This window comes from Struthio camelus, chromosome 4 (genome assembly GCF_040807025.1).
Source record: "Struthio camelus isolate bStrCam1 chromosome 4, bStrCam1.hap1, whole genome shotgun sequence".
Taxonomy (NCBI): domain Eukaryota; kingdom Metazoa; phylum Chordata; class Aves; order Struthioniformes; family Struthionidae; genus Struthio; species Struthio camelus.
This window is the reverse complement of record NC_090945.1, coordinates 58,019,455-58,032,127: the sequence shown is the minus strand read 5'-3', so window position 1 is coordinate 58,032,127 and position 12,673 is coordinate 58,019,455. Positions and strand designations below refer to the sequence as shown.

At 39.6% G+C, this 12,673-nt stretch overlaps 1 protein-coding gene and 1 long non-coding RNA gene across 2 annotated transcripts in view; one reads left to right on the top strand and one right to left on the bottom strand.

The window, feature by feature from the left end:
• The window catches only part of LOC138067015 (OCIA domain-containing protein 1-like), a 15,055-nt gene extending 2,382 nt beyond the window's left edge, over positions 1-12,673 (top strand). The window contains exons 3-8 of the mRNA XM_068940972.1: positions 2,380-2,433; positions 2,912-2,962; positions 6,693-6,822; positions 8,969-9,177; positions 9,473-9,616; positions 12,497-12,673. Coding sequence (XP_068797073.1) covers positions 2,380-2,433; positions 2,912-2,962; positions 6,693-6,822; positions 8,969-9,177; positions 9,473-9,616; positions 12,497-12,534 — 626 coding nt within the window. The 3' untranslated portion in view covers positions 12,535-12,673. The remainder of the gene's footprint in view (positions 1-2,379; positions 2,434-2,911; positions 2,963-6,692; positions 6,823-8,968; positions 9,178-9,472; positions 9,617-12,496) is intronic.
• On the bottom strand, positions 2,060-10,456 carry LOC138067016 (uncharacterized). The gene is made up of 3 exons (XR_011140691.1): positions 10,323-10,456; positions 3,559-3,656; positions 2,060-2,197 (listed from the first exon to the last, which is right to left on the bottom strand). It is a non-coding gene; the product is annotated as an uncharacterized lncRNA (long non-coding RNA).

The following is a 12,673-nucleotide window of genomic DNA, read 5'->3' as shown; positions in this document are numbered from 1 at the left end:
ACTGTTTTCTAGGCCTGCTGTCTTTGCTTCCTAGGTTTGCGTGACGTGCACCTATACTGTTGTGCTGACTGTATTAAACACGTATCACTTAAACTCTCCTTCCCCAGCAGTACGGGCCGCCTGTGTGGCTGCCCTGACACCGTTAGTTCTTATTGTGCCAATGTTTGTTGTTCACAGATGTTGTTATAATTTTGTGTGTTTTCATCTTGTTTATACAGATCTCAAGCCGTAACCAATGTGTTCTTGCAAGCCCTGTCTGTTTTGTGATGGCTTTCTGTTGACAGCTCCTGTGTCAGAAGTTCTGGATGGTCATTTCTTAATTGATTTGAATATATGCTTTATTGATATGACTATAGTGCAAGTGCGTTATTGTGTAACGTGTAAACTCTAATACCTTAAAAATGTAAGTTACAGCTATAATTTAATTTGATTGCCCTTGTAATCTCATTAACAAGTAAAATCAAGTTGCACTGGCATGACTTTTTCCCCATAAAACCATGTTGACTCGGATTAATTACATTCCAGCCCTTCATTATCAGCCTTCCATTGTTTTTCCAGAAGCAGACAATGTCCCTTTTGCCCATAGCAGTGAAAAGTGTTAATATTCCCTGATTTCTTAAGCTGCTTTTGTCCGTTTTCTATGCTTTGTAATTATTTATAGTGATTTTTTGGTATAACCCCATCTTCGTTTTCCTATTGCTTTTTTTTTTTTTTTTTCATTTCTAATTCCTATTTAATGTAACTTTTATGCCCAGGTTGTATCACCTGTTTCCGCTGTGGTGTGTAACCCATCTTGGAAGTCCAGAATATTTGTGCTGGGCCTATAAATCGCTTGTAAGCTCAGAGATTTTAGGAGAGAATAATATTGATGTTATTGCTTTCATGTAACTCCCAGTGTACATTTTGAAGTCCTCTGTAGTAATTTTGCTGGATGTTTTTGAAATAGCTTGCTTCTCCTTTTTTCCTGATTTGTCTTACCCTTTGGCTTGAAATACGCAGTGCCGTTCTATATCTCAGGATATCTAGGTCTAGAATCTCTGAACCTAATCTAGGTGTTAGTCTTTAGTAGATTGGAAGATTGTGCTCTCTGTTTTGAAGTATTACTATGCTCTGGGTTGCGAACCAAGGAGCCAGGACTTCTTGTTGAAGGTGACGTGCGGTCATGTTTGCCTCAGCGTGCAGCAGCTGGACTCCTCATCTAGTGTAGCCCTGTCGGAATTTGTGGAAGAAAAAACCAGCTTGTTAGTTTGCAAAGCATATTTTCTATATGTTGCGGAAATTCTAAAAATATCATTTAGCCTGAAATAGGGACTTAATCTAGCAGATTGTGGGCATCAAAACGCTATAAACATCTAGGGGTGTTTCCAACGTTTTCTCCCCTAAATAAAGTTAATAAAGTCATTGAGCCTTTTTGTAACAGCTACATATTCTGTCCTGCTTGAGATGTAGTTTAGTTCTGACGTGTTTAAATCTTTAATGTAATTAGCTTTAGCCTTCTATCGTGTTCATCGCTGCAGTGTTACTGGGTCTTGTGTAGGCATGGTGGTCTTATGAGAGTAGTTTCAAAGAAATTTAGTCTTCCCGATAGCGTAACGACCATTGCTTGAAGTAAGCCTCCCATATGCTTCCTGCTGTCTTCTCAAATGCTTCCTGCCATCTGAAGTCATTCAACGTGATAAAAACCGACCGACCCGACCCAAACAGTTAAGCAAATTGTGATAGGCAGTACCTTTGTTCCAGGCTCGTGTTTTCCTCCCGGTTCCTTACCCCCTGGTTTGTACAGTTTGAGCTGTAAGCTATAGAAAAACCTGCCCTGCTCTGGATTTTGCTGGTAAATAGAGCTGTTCAGGTTACCTAATTTTAGTCAATTTATGTTTTATCTTTTTAAGAGGTAGAATGATTCAGAAGTTCTTAGATTACAACAAAATCAAGCCTTTCGGTTATCAAAACATTTTAGAGTCACTGGCTTCTACGTTAGCCTCTTCCATCCAAAAGAAAGGTATATGATTCTCAGGTGTGAAGTTCTGTATCTTTATGCTGTAGTAGTTGTAGCTAGAAGTCGACTTCACCTGGAATCCTATGGTAAGAGCTTTTATCTCCTTGGCTGTTGGCTTTCATGTGTTAGGAAGCGTGAAGTCGAATGAAGACTGGATGACTCGTCCGCCAGTACTGCTTAATGTGTAGTAGATGTCAGAAGCTGGAATGGAGAATGTTTCATAACTTATACAGTTTATTACACGCACACACACGCACATGTACTTGTACAAATGGTCTTTGTAAGACCTAGCAACTTGCATATTTAATTTCATGTTTAGTTAAATATGGTTGAAAAGACTGAAAATTTTGTTTTTAAGCTACTTTTTTTTTTCTTCTTCACAGCTTTTCCTTTGGCTGCAGCGAGCATGCTTGCCACTAGTCTCTTGATTAGGAAAGGTAAAGTTTAAAAATACTGTAATTTGGACTCAAAGCAAAACATATATTATTATAGAAGCGTTATTCAGAGCCAAAAGAATGCCTAATCTCCTAGTAATTAAGAGAAATTGAGACTTCTCATCTACCTGACTTGTAGTTCCTGAAGCTAAAGGAGGAGTAAAACTTTAAATTAAAATCAAAAGTCTTGTTCATTTTATGTTGTTTGACGAACGGAATATCGCAGAGATTATGAAACGATATATGCTACAGCATGTGATAGTCATACTGTGTGTGTTAGGATTAAAGAGGTAGTTCTTAGATTTTTCTAAGGTTATGGGAAAGTTAGGTTTTGTGAATTTGCTTTACAACGTAGAAGAGTAAGCTACTACCCCAGTGCTATGCAAAAGATCTGACATTGTGTATTCATATGGCGAGTCAATGTTCCTTCAGCTTAATTGCTAATGCCTTATTACTAATTACTTTGATTTCTCGTTTTCAGGTGTTCTAAGAGATAATTCGAGATTTGGCTCTCTTACTAAGTTGCATGTAAGTAAAAGGTATATATTAGTTCATACTGCATTTGTGATTTAGGTTCTGGAATCTATTACGCAAATACAATTCCCATGAAACTAGTTGGCTAGTTCATTGTGATCAGAGTCTGTCCTTATATTGCTGCAACTGTGTTTGTGTGTAGAACGATAGGATGTGATATATTCAGAATAAATTTTGCCTTCTTGATGTTGATTCTCTCTAAATAGGATCAACTCTGATAGTCAGCAACTTGTTCTTTATCTGTGTATGTTAAGTACCACATCTCAAGTTGCAACAACCTATGCCATGTCAAGAGGTGGAGCATGTTATGCATTCAGCTTCTTGGAATTTTGCAAGAGAGTTTGCCAAGTTTTGTTCATAGGCTTTGTATAAAATGGGAAGATTTGAAATATTCTTGACGTTCTCGACATAGTCTTGAAATATTGAAATATTCTTGACACCGGTAACGTAAGAATTTAAGATAAGAACGTTATAAATAGGTACTGTGAAAGTTCCCTCCCCCCTTCATAACAGTCTGCCAAGGAAAATTATTTTTGTGTGAAACTAAGTATTGTCAGAAATAGAATGACACTCGTTGGGAGTGTTGTAACTTACTGGTATTGAGGCGTCTTCTCAGTTTCTTATAACTGAAAATGAGTAAAGGAAAATGCTGCTTTACTGTGTCTTCTATATTATCCTCTGCTGTGTAAAACCTGTGTTGTAGGAGGGAAGAAACATATACAATATGTTATAACGATGCTTTCTTTTTTTCTCGGTAGTTTCTGAACTGTAAACATCGGTGATTTGTGAGGCTGCTGTCTGAAACTAATACTTGCTTTTGAAGTGATTATATTTTCAGTTGACAGGATCTGTTTAACATTTCTGTTTGCTCTGGCTTACCTAATTTCTCACCGCTGTTTAAAAGTTTGTAAGTCAGAATGCTGTCTCCTAAAATACTAGAACAGCGTGCTTGCTGCTGCAGTGGAGTCTGCCTAAAGGACTTTGCAGAGCACACCCACCCCTCCCTCCCTAATCTGAAGGTCATTATTCATGTTGTCCCATTGAGGCTATTTTAGTGTCTTTTTTTCCTGGATACTGTGCATGCACAATTATAGGGAAACTGCAATGTCATGAGGAGGATTTTGGGTTCAGTATAATCAAAAAATAAATTGACCTGTCCAGTGTAATACATGCTAGTAAAACGGGAAGTTGCCGTCTTGCCAATCTGCCCAGATAGAGCCAGATTCTGTTACAGTTTGCTTCAGAGGGAGGAGGGTAAAACCCATGGTTTGTGGTGAAGGAAGTGCTGTTTAAGCAGATAAGCGGCAACTGGACCAGACAAACCATTCTTGCTGTCAGGGTTATAGGCAGTACAACCCCAATCCCTTATGGTCTCTCCCTTTCGATGTACACTGGTGGGCATATGCTCTTTCATTTTGTACTAAAAGAGCTTTCCCCAAAGTGTTTGTTGAGGTGGTTTTTCGGTCGGTAGCTTCATGTGATTTGTGAACAGTTTCAGTATGGGAATTTTTCTGGGACATAAGTTTTAAACTGGAGTCTAAAAGACCCTGAGTTAAGCAGTTTTAGTTTCATCCTCATGTTGTTTAGGTCACACGCACTTACTGTCTGAAGTATCTTCCTGAAAACTGTTGCCCGGAACGTAGTTTACAGATCCAAATCATGTCTCCTAATTTAATTGCACATTCCTGCTGCAGGAAAGTCTGCTTAAAGGAAGCAGTGCATCCCGCCCCCCCCCCCCCCAAGTTCTGAAAGGAGAGCGTATTCGCTTCCAGGCCCTGCTGCTGTAGCTCATGCTTGGAGCAGAACCAAGAGTAGAGGTCTCATTTCTAAGACAGTTCTTGCTTTTCTGGTAGCACTGATCTGAGCATGTTTCTGCTGTGTCCACTGATTACAATAGTCTGCCTTTGATAATGGGGTGTGTGTGTCTCGGTGTTGGCAGATGCACTTATTCTGAATGGTATCCATGCCTGATCGTAGTGATGGATCTTTTAAATCTAACAAACATAGTTGATTCAGGGGTTTTTTTTCCCCCCTTTTTTTTGTTTTAATTTCTATCTTGCATCTTTCCCTACTTTTCCCCTCTTGGTTATGTCTGGAAGAAGTGGGGAGGTGGGTAGTTCTCAGGTTCCAGAGTGTTCTTGCGCCTGTAGGAATTATTAACAACTTCTTCTCAGTCGTCTCCGAGGTACTGATGGAAGCTCTAGTTAGTCTGTGAATGATTTACTATTTTGATGCCGTCCCTTTCAGCATAGCAGTTGAGCTGTTGGTTCTCCATTTTCCTTTCCAAAGAGGGATAGGATCTGTATGTCCTACTTGATGTTAGCCTGTAGCGGGATGTGACCTCCTTTGTCCATCTCTCAGTTACTTTCTCTAAAGTCTTACCACGGTAACTGCAGACGAAGCTGAAAGCAATGCTATCTCATTTGCCGTGCTAACCTGGAAAATCTGTATTATCTGTCTGTTGCTTCTGTAATAAGGGAATCCAAAGAAGTTGTCCGATAATTACTTTGGCTGGAACATCTTCAAACATCTTCCAGAGGGATGCTTCCACGTGTCTTGATTGGAGGATCTCAAGAGAAAAGGAGGCCTTCTCTTTGTAATCTATACCAGTGGTTAACGACCTCTGCTGCTTAACTTTTTTGCCAAATCTCGTTTGAATTCTTGTTGGGCTTTTTTGCTCTTTAGCCTTTCAGGGCTGCGTAGTTTTTCCCTCGGCAGATATTTATCCAGTTTGAGGTATCTCAGTTTTTTGATCTGCCGAACAGCTAAACCCTTACATTTATCACTTGTAAACTTGTTGCTGTCCTTTTCCTCTCTGTTGGAAAAGGATTGTTAACATCCTTTTGAATGGATCTACCATGTACCATCTTCTATAGATAGTAGAACAGGAATCACTCTTCCAATATCAGTCTCATCGGTACAGTAGCAGTCCACGATGCAATCTACAGTGTGAAGATCTCGGAGAATTAATGTTAGCGGCAACTAACTCTTTGCTAACTGAAGTCAGCAGCAAAACTTCTGTTGGTTGCCATGGACTCCTTCATGCTCCTTCCTACTCAGACCCACTGAAAAATGAAGGAGCCAAGTGACGGACATCATCAGCTTTAAGTCGCGAAAGAACTCATTTGGTTTAATGTCCTGCCTGTGGATGAGACCGGAAAGTCTCATCCACTAAATTGAAAGCGTTTAAGACTGCAGCGGTTCTACCAGTTCAGTTGAACAGACCACCATGTCATATGAAGCACGTCCTCAGAAGAGACTGAACCTAGTCTTATAATACTGTAGGCTTTTCTTCCCACTAGTGAAAGCCTTTTCAGACTCTGACTGTTGTGATGAATTAAAATTTTGGAATTTCCAGCCTTTGTTTATTTCCAGCCCTTTTTTCTCCTCTGATAGGAAATTGTTCATTGTTTCTGGATCTTGGGGGAGATTGGTTGGGGTTTTTTGTCACCTTTGGCTCATCGAGTAATAATAGTTGGTATCACCTGATGCTCGTGTCGTGTCTAAATCACTGCAGCGTGTCCCTTCAACTGTTGCCTTTGTTCTTAGCACCCTTTGTGAGCAAAAGCAGCAGAGAGAAGACGGCTGCGTTTTTGGGGTTTAGAAATAGACTGATTTTTTTTCCCTTTTGTTCACGATAATATATAATTTATTTAAAATGATGATTTTAGAATCATGTCGAATGCTATGATGCAGCATATAAAAGCATCTTTTTTCTTTTAAACCAGTTGCTGGAACGTGTGGCTACCTGGCTGGAAAGATATCCTACTTGCCAATCTGCAGCGAGAAATTTAAGAAACTGAAGGATTCCCCAATAGGAGATGTTCTACGACAAGCTCAGAGACATAGTTCGCATAAGTAAGCATTTAATTCTCTTTTACAATTAAAATAACTGCTAGAATAAGACGTTTCCAAGGTGCTAACAGAGATCAAGGCTACGTTTGCAGCTTCCAGCAATCCTGAGAGCTGCACCTTCCCTCTTTCCCCTACCCCCCGTAGATGTACCGCTTTCAGGAAGCTATCTCGTCTTTATCAGATGGCCAGTTGGCCAAAGAGAGATTTTGAGATCTGTATATACAACTGTTTACTGAACAAGAAGCGTTTTGCTCATCAAAATGTATCACATGTAAATTAAGATGTTAGCTTCCTGTGGAATTTACTCGCAAGAACGTGACATCAGAGGTAGCCTCTTGAGTTTAGAAGTAAACTAAGTTAACTGAAATAGAACAGTGTTACTTTCTGGAAGTTTTTCCCATAGCTTGCTTTGATTGCAGTAGGAAGAGGGTGGGAATGATTTCAGTGTTTATCAAGGGAAAGAGATCAGTAAACAGTATCAGTGCAGGAAGAAGCATGGTGGTCAAGCTTACTGCTGTTTGTTTAAATCCTTTACGTCTGTAATGGCATCGTGCTGTACATATGAGAGACTCATCAGGTTCTTAAAACTCTTTCCGGTTGTGCTCCAGAATGTTTTCTACTTGGGAGGGGTTTTTAATAACAAATTACTTTGGAATATCTCTGACTTAAACCCTCGATTCACAACTGGGAGACTAGTCGTTGGGTACTGAGTAGGAGTCCTGCTGTATGTGTGCTACGATTTATTGCATATTTATGGAGGACTTGATTGCATTCTTAATTACTTTGTAACCTGGGACTTGGGAGAGTTGTGTATGCAGGTTCACCTTTATACTGGAATGTTTGAATTTGTGTAGCACCAAACATAATTTTAATAACTACTACTTTATAGTTATTAGTGTATAAACTCAGTGGATTTGGAGGTGGACGTGTCCCTTTCTCCCTTCCGCCTAGTTTTTAATAAGAACTTGTTGTGCTCGTTACCTATGTTGACTTTAGGTGCTGACCCGTTTAAATGCAATCATCTGCTGCAGCATTAAGTGCCTCCAAGTTTTAATGGCCTATTCTTTTGTACCTGCAAAATATATTTTGTGTTCTAAGTGACAAATTCCTTTTTGTTCTGGTCAGCTGATAACGCCATTTGAATGACTCTGAAGTAGTTGTCCATATATGCTACCCTTTTAAGCCAGCAAGAGAAGTCATTACATTTTCCTGATAATATATTGTACACCTACTAAAAAGGAGCAATTTAAAGTAAAAAATGAATGAAGATGCTAGAGCTGTTCCAAAGGCACCAAGTGGATAGCGTTCTTGAGGCTGATTAAGAGACGGGCGTGTTTTTTTGTTTTTGTTTTTGTTTTTTTAATGTAGTGGTTTGCAGGGCCGTTCTGAGTATGTAGTGACTGCTTTAGAGGGTCAGGCATCTGTTTCCGTAGTATTCTTTGTATGATCTTATCTTTGTCTCTTAAGAGAAAACTCATTAATGTTTCTGATGGAAAAAGTAATTCAACAACTCGATGAACTTTCACAGTTTCCTTTCCTTAGTAATAGGTCTTTGCGCATGCGTGCTTGCACGCTCGCTCTCTCCCCGCCGCCCCCGTTTTGGTATTGACAGTCACAGCAACTTCTAATGAAGGGTTATAAATTACAGCTTCTTCCCCAGACCGCCCCCCCCCCCCCCCCAAGGCCCAAGTCTCTTGGGACTTCTTCCCAAAAAGACCTTCAAAAATAAGTTTTTGTGCTACCACTACTTATACGGACGCATCCGGTACTATTTGTCTGATGTGTTTGGTCTATCGGAAGAATCCCTGGGAGAAGGGATTGTCGTTTTTGTCTTGTAACATGCAAAATACTTTGTCTTTTGCTCTGGAGGTTTTCAGGTATGAGTTAACTTTCTGGGAGAAAGGGTGTTGGGGAAGGTACTCTACAAATCTCTGCAACGTAAAAAAAACAACAAAACAAAAAAACCCAAACAAACCCACAGCTGTTTTTTTAAGATAATAATTCATGTTGTTGGAAACTAATTGAATTAAACCCTGACCCCTTAAAAGAATATGTTCTTGAACTGGACACAATACTATTGTTACGGTTCCATGTTTTAACTTTAGTGTTTCTTGATTTAATATTTAATTGTATTTTTGTTTTTTTCCAGCCGTTCCAGTCGGAAGTCTGAATTTTCAGACATGCCTTCTCAGTCATTTACTGAACCTTCTTCTCAAAGGCCTGGGTCTCCACTTTCTTCTAATTATTCAGATGATTACAGTTCAACAGATAGAGCGCTCTCTAGTTATGAACCTGTTCCATTCAGTGCTTCCCTGAATGAGTCTTCACCTACAGGAATTACTGATTACACTGTGCAAGGTGTGGTTTGTCTTAATATTTAGCAGTTTGTGGCATAGTAATTCTTGCCTTTTCTCTTAGACGAAAAAGTCCCTTTAAAATAGGCATTTTCACCCCTTGATGAAAGGGGATGCATGAGTTGAAAGCCACATACGCTCCTAAACGGCAATGGAGAATGTGTCTGTCATGCCCCCCTTTTTTTTGGCATTGAGCTGTAATTAACTGGCATTCTAAAAAAGGTATGGCAACCTGATGTTATAATCAGGTTTTGTTGTGTGATGCCCTTGTAGAATCTGAGCATATTTTTTGTTTTCAGATCCTGCTCCAGTTCCAGAAGAAGGTCGTAAAAAAAAAGGCATCTCGTATGAGGAATTAAGAAATAAACACAGAGAGACGTATGAGGTGATGTTACCAGCAAAGGCAGAAACCAAGTTTTCACAGGAAAAGCCAGTTAAAGAAGGTAACGTGCTGATTTACCTGCAGTACGTAGGAAACTCAAATGTTAGCAGTAATGCTAAAAATAGTTTATAACTCTTAGGCTTGGTCTTGCTTACCCTTTAGCCAGTTCATAGTTCTGGCATCAGCAAGTAGCTGGTGTGTGATGTGGTCTGTAGTTTCATATTTGAGAGTAGTTCTTCTTCTCAGAAACATTGATCTTCTGGTAGTAAATTACAATTCCTCTTCTACGGCCGTACAAAAATCTCCTAATTTTTAATTTGTGAGTATACGGAGCAACCTCTTTGAGCAAAGAACTCCCAGAGCTCTCCTGAAGCGTTTTAGCTATGGAAGGGGGTGTGCATTGTAGATAGCATTGTTCTCTCAAAGTAGAATACCTAGTTGATGGTTTTGAAAGGGGGGGGGTTATTTATTTTTAAGAATTGTTTCATGTGGAATTAAGGGATTTCTATAGTGGCATTGTTTGCAGAGGTTCATTATTCTACATTAAAACTTAAAGGAAGGAAACAGTATTGGCAGCAACGTTGAGATTTGTTTCCACAGTGGAAAAACAGACCTTTGCGTCACAAAATAAGAATGCAATGCTCTGAAGAATAAGGTGCCGTTCAGTCACCTCTTTGAAAGAGCGCTTGAAAAGAAGTCCTAGTAGCAGTTCATAATTATTTTCTCGAGAACCGTTTTATTTAGCGTGACATCTGTGAAAAACTTACTGGTAAGATGACTGTGTTACCGTTTGACGCACTGCTGGACTAGTCAGTTGAATCACTGGGGTTTGTGTGTAGTGTCCGATCTACTCGCTCACAGTGCAACGAGATTGCTAGGAATAGATGAGGGTTTTCTATTAGGCGTGTTAATATAAGCAATTATATGAAACCAAAAAGGCCTGAAGCAGTAATGGTAAACTTTAGAACAGTGTTGCTTACAAATGCAAATCTATTCCACCCCTGTGAAATACTTCTTCTAGATCATCTGTCTTTGGACTCATCTACGTGGTCTAGAAATAAAAACTATGAACAATTATTGGGTAATGATTGACATCTGTTATTTCAAGGACAGGAGACTTTCTTTTCTACCATGTCAGTATAGTAAATGAGACATTGGGAAATTGTTGAAACAACCTGAAACTACAGCTTCTGGATTCAATCAGCTGCCACTTCACTGATTTGCACAGTGCTTTCTCTTTGTGAAGGTGTTTCCTCACAAATAGAAAGCCTAGAGATGTCACTTGAAAACCAAACGCAGAAATCTTACTCTGAGGCGGCATTCTGCAATCCTTGCCAAGTTCCACGGCAAATCTTGCAGCTATGAGATGAGCGCAAGCATTCGTTATTTTATTTGTAGTTATTTAACCTTTTTATTATAAAACACTTCAATGAAATGTTACGTTCTCGGTATTATGTTTGTGTGTGCTGTTTGATGGTTCTAGTCAGATTTTGAAAGTAGAAGCACATTGAATAGCGCATTGAGTTTTGTAAAATACATTGTTACGAGTAGTTGGTTGTACTTTTAGGAGAAGGAGAACAATGGAATAAAAAAATTCAGAAATGCATTCGAAGTGGAATTATATGTAAACTGGCAGTTAAGAGATTCTACTGATGCTGCTCGCTAAGTTTGGATTTAGCTTCCTGGGTCAGAGTGGACATGATACCTTGCATATACCTGTGCACGCATAATGAATCCTTACCTCTTTGTTCCCCCTTCATCTCTCTATCGTAGTAACACGCCTAGCAAACAGGAGACAGTGGTTTCTGTCGTCCGTTGCAGGGACGCAAGGGGGAATTAACCCAATCTTATTGTGAAAGCCAGTTTTAAGCAGTCCCTGACTTGTAGCTGCTCCTGCCTGCTTCCCTCCCTTGTGACAGGACAAGTTTGTGCATCTGCACAGTGGACTGGATTTCCCCCAAAATAACCATTTTTCAGGGAATGACTGCAGGTAGTACAGCTCTGCTAAGCTGCCACTGTTGCCAGAAATGGAAGCCAGGTCATACTTTGAGAGAGTTTCTGTTTTAAGCTTGGTTGATGTTGCAGCGAGGCACAATGAGATTCTTCAGGACGTTGAGCTGTTTGTTGACGTTGCACTGAAGCAAGAGCCATATATTCTGTTCCATTCCCCTGGCTCTGCTGTAGGTAGATAGTAATAAAGAGTTGGGTTTCTTAATAATTTAAGCTGCAGTAATTCAAGCTGCTGACGAGCGTAAGCATTTCTACTATGTCGTATAGATCCATCCTCTACTCTGTCAGGGTTGACAGTCACTTCTGGTCTACTTTCCAGTCAAATTTCAATTTCAAGCAAGCATCTTTTCACTTTCTGGTCATTGTTCGATTACATGTGACAGGCTTCTGAGTAAATCCATAAGAGCGATACCCTGGGTTTTTTTTTTTTTTTTTCCCCCTCTCTGACTCACTGCCATACAAAGGGAAGCTGCCAAATAATAACGGCTGAGAAGTTTCCTAGTAGGGATTACTGATTTTTTTTTTTTTTTTTTTTGGTGTTTGACTGTGTCTTTAACTATCCTGCATCCATCCACTTGTGCACGTAACTGGATTATGTAGCCACGTATTTATCACAACATTCCTTGCCCGTTTCCTCCAATTGTCTTTGTTTCATCCACATGTTGCGTTTATTTCAAAGTAATTACAAATTCTGTAGGGCAGGAATTAGCACAGCAGGCCTCTTGACTGAATACTAATTCAATAAAGAGTAATGACTAACAAGCTCATTCCGTTCCCCGTTTATTCAAAAACAGCTTTAATGGGGGGTGGGTATTGTGCTGTGACTGACACGATCCCCGCCTGCCACTTGCCGTGATGATGCATTTCATCATAGTTTTATGCCTTTGAATTATTTCATGTGCAACTGCTGTTTTTTTTTCCTTTTCTCTAGTTAAAGTAAATAAGTATGGAGATACCTGGGATGAGTAAGAACTGAACAAAGAACTGAAGAAAATTGTCTTCTGTCAGCTAACTTGAGCTTCATCTGTATTAGTCCCCAGGATCTGCACTTTTGGTGTGTTCTGCCAAACACAGATATAATTTTAATAAATGAGAAGAAAATCCTTGA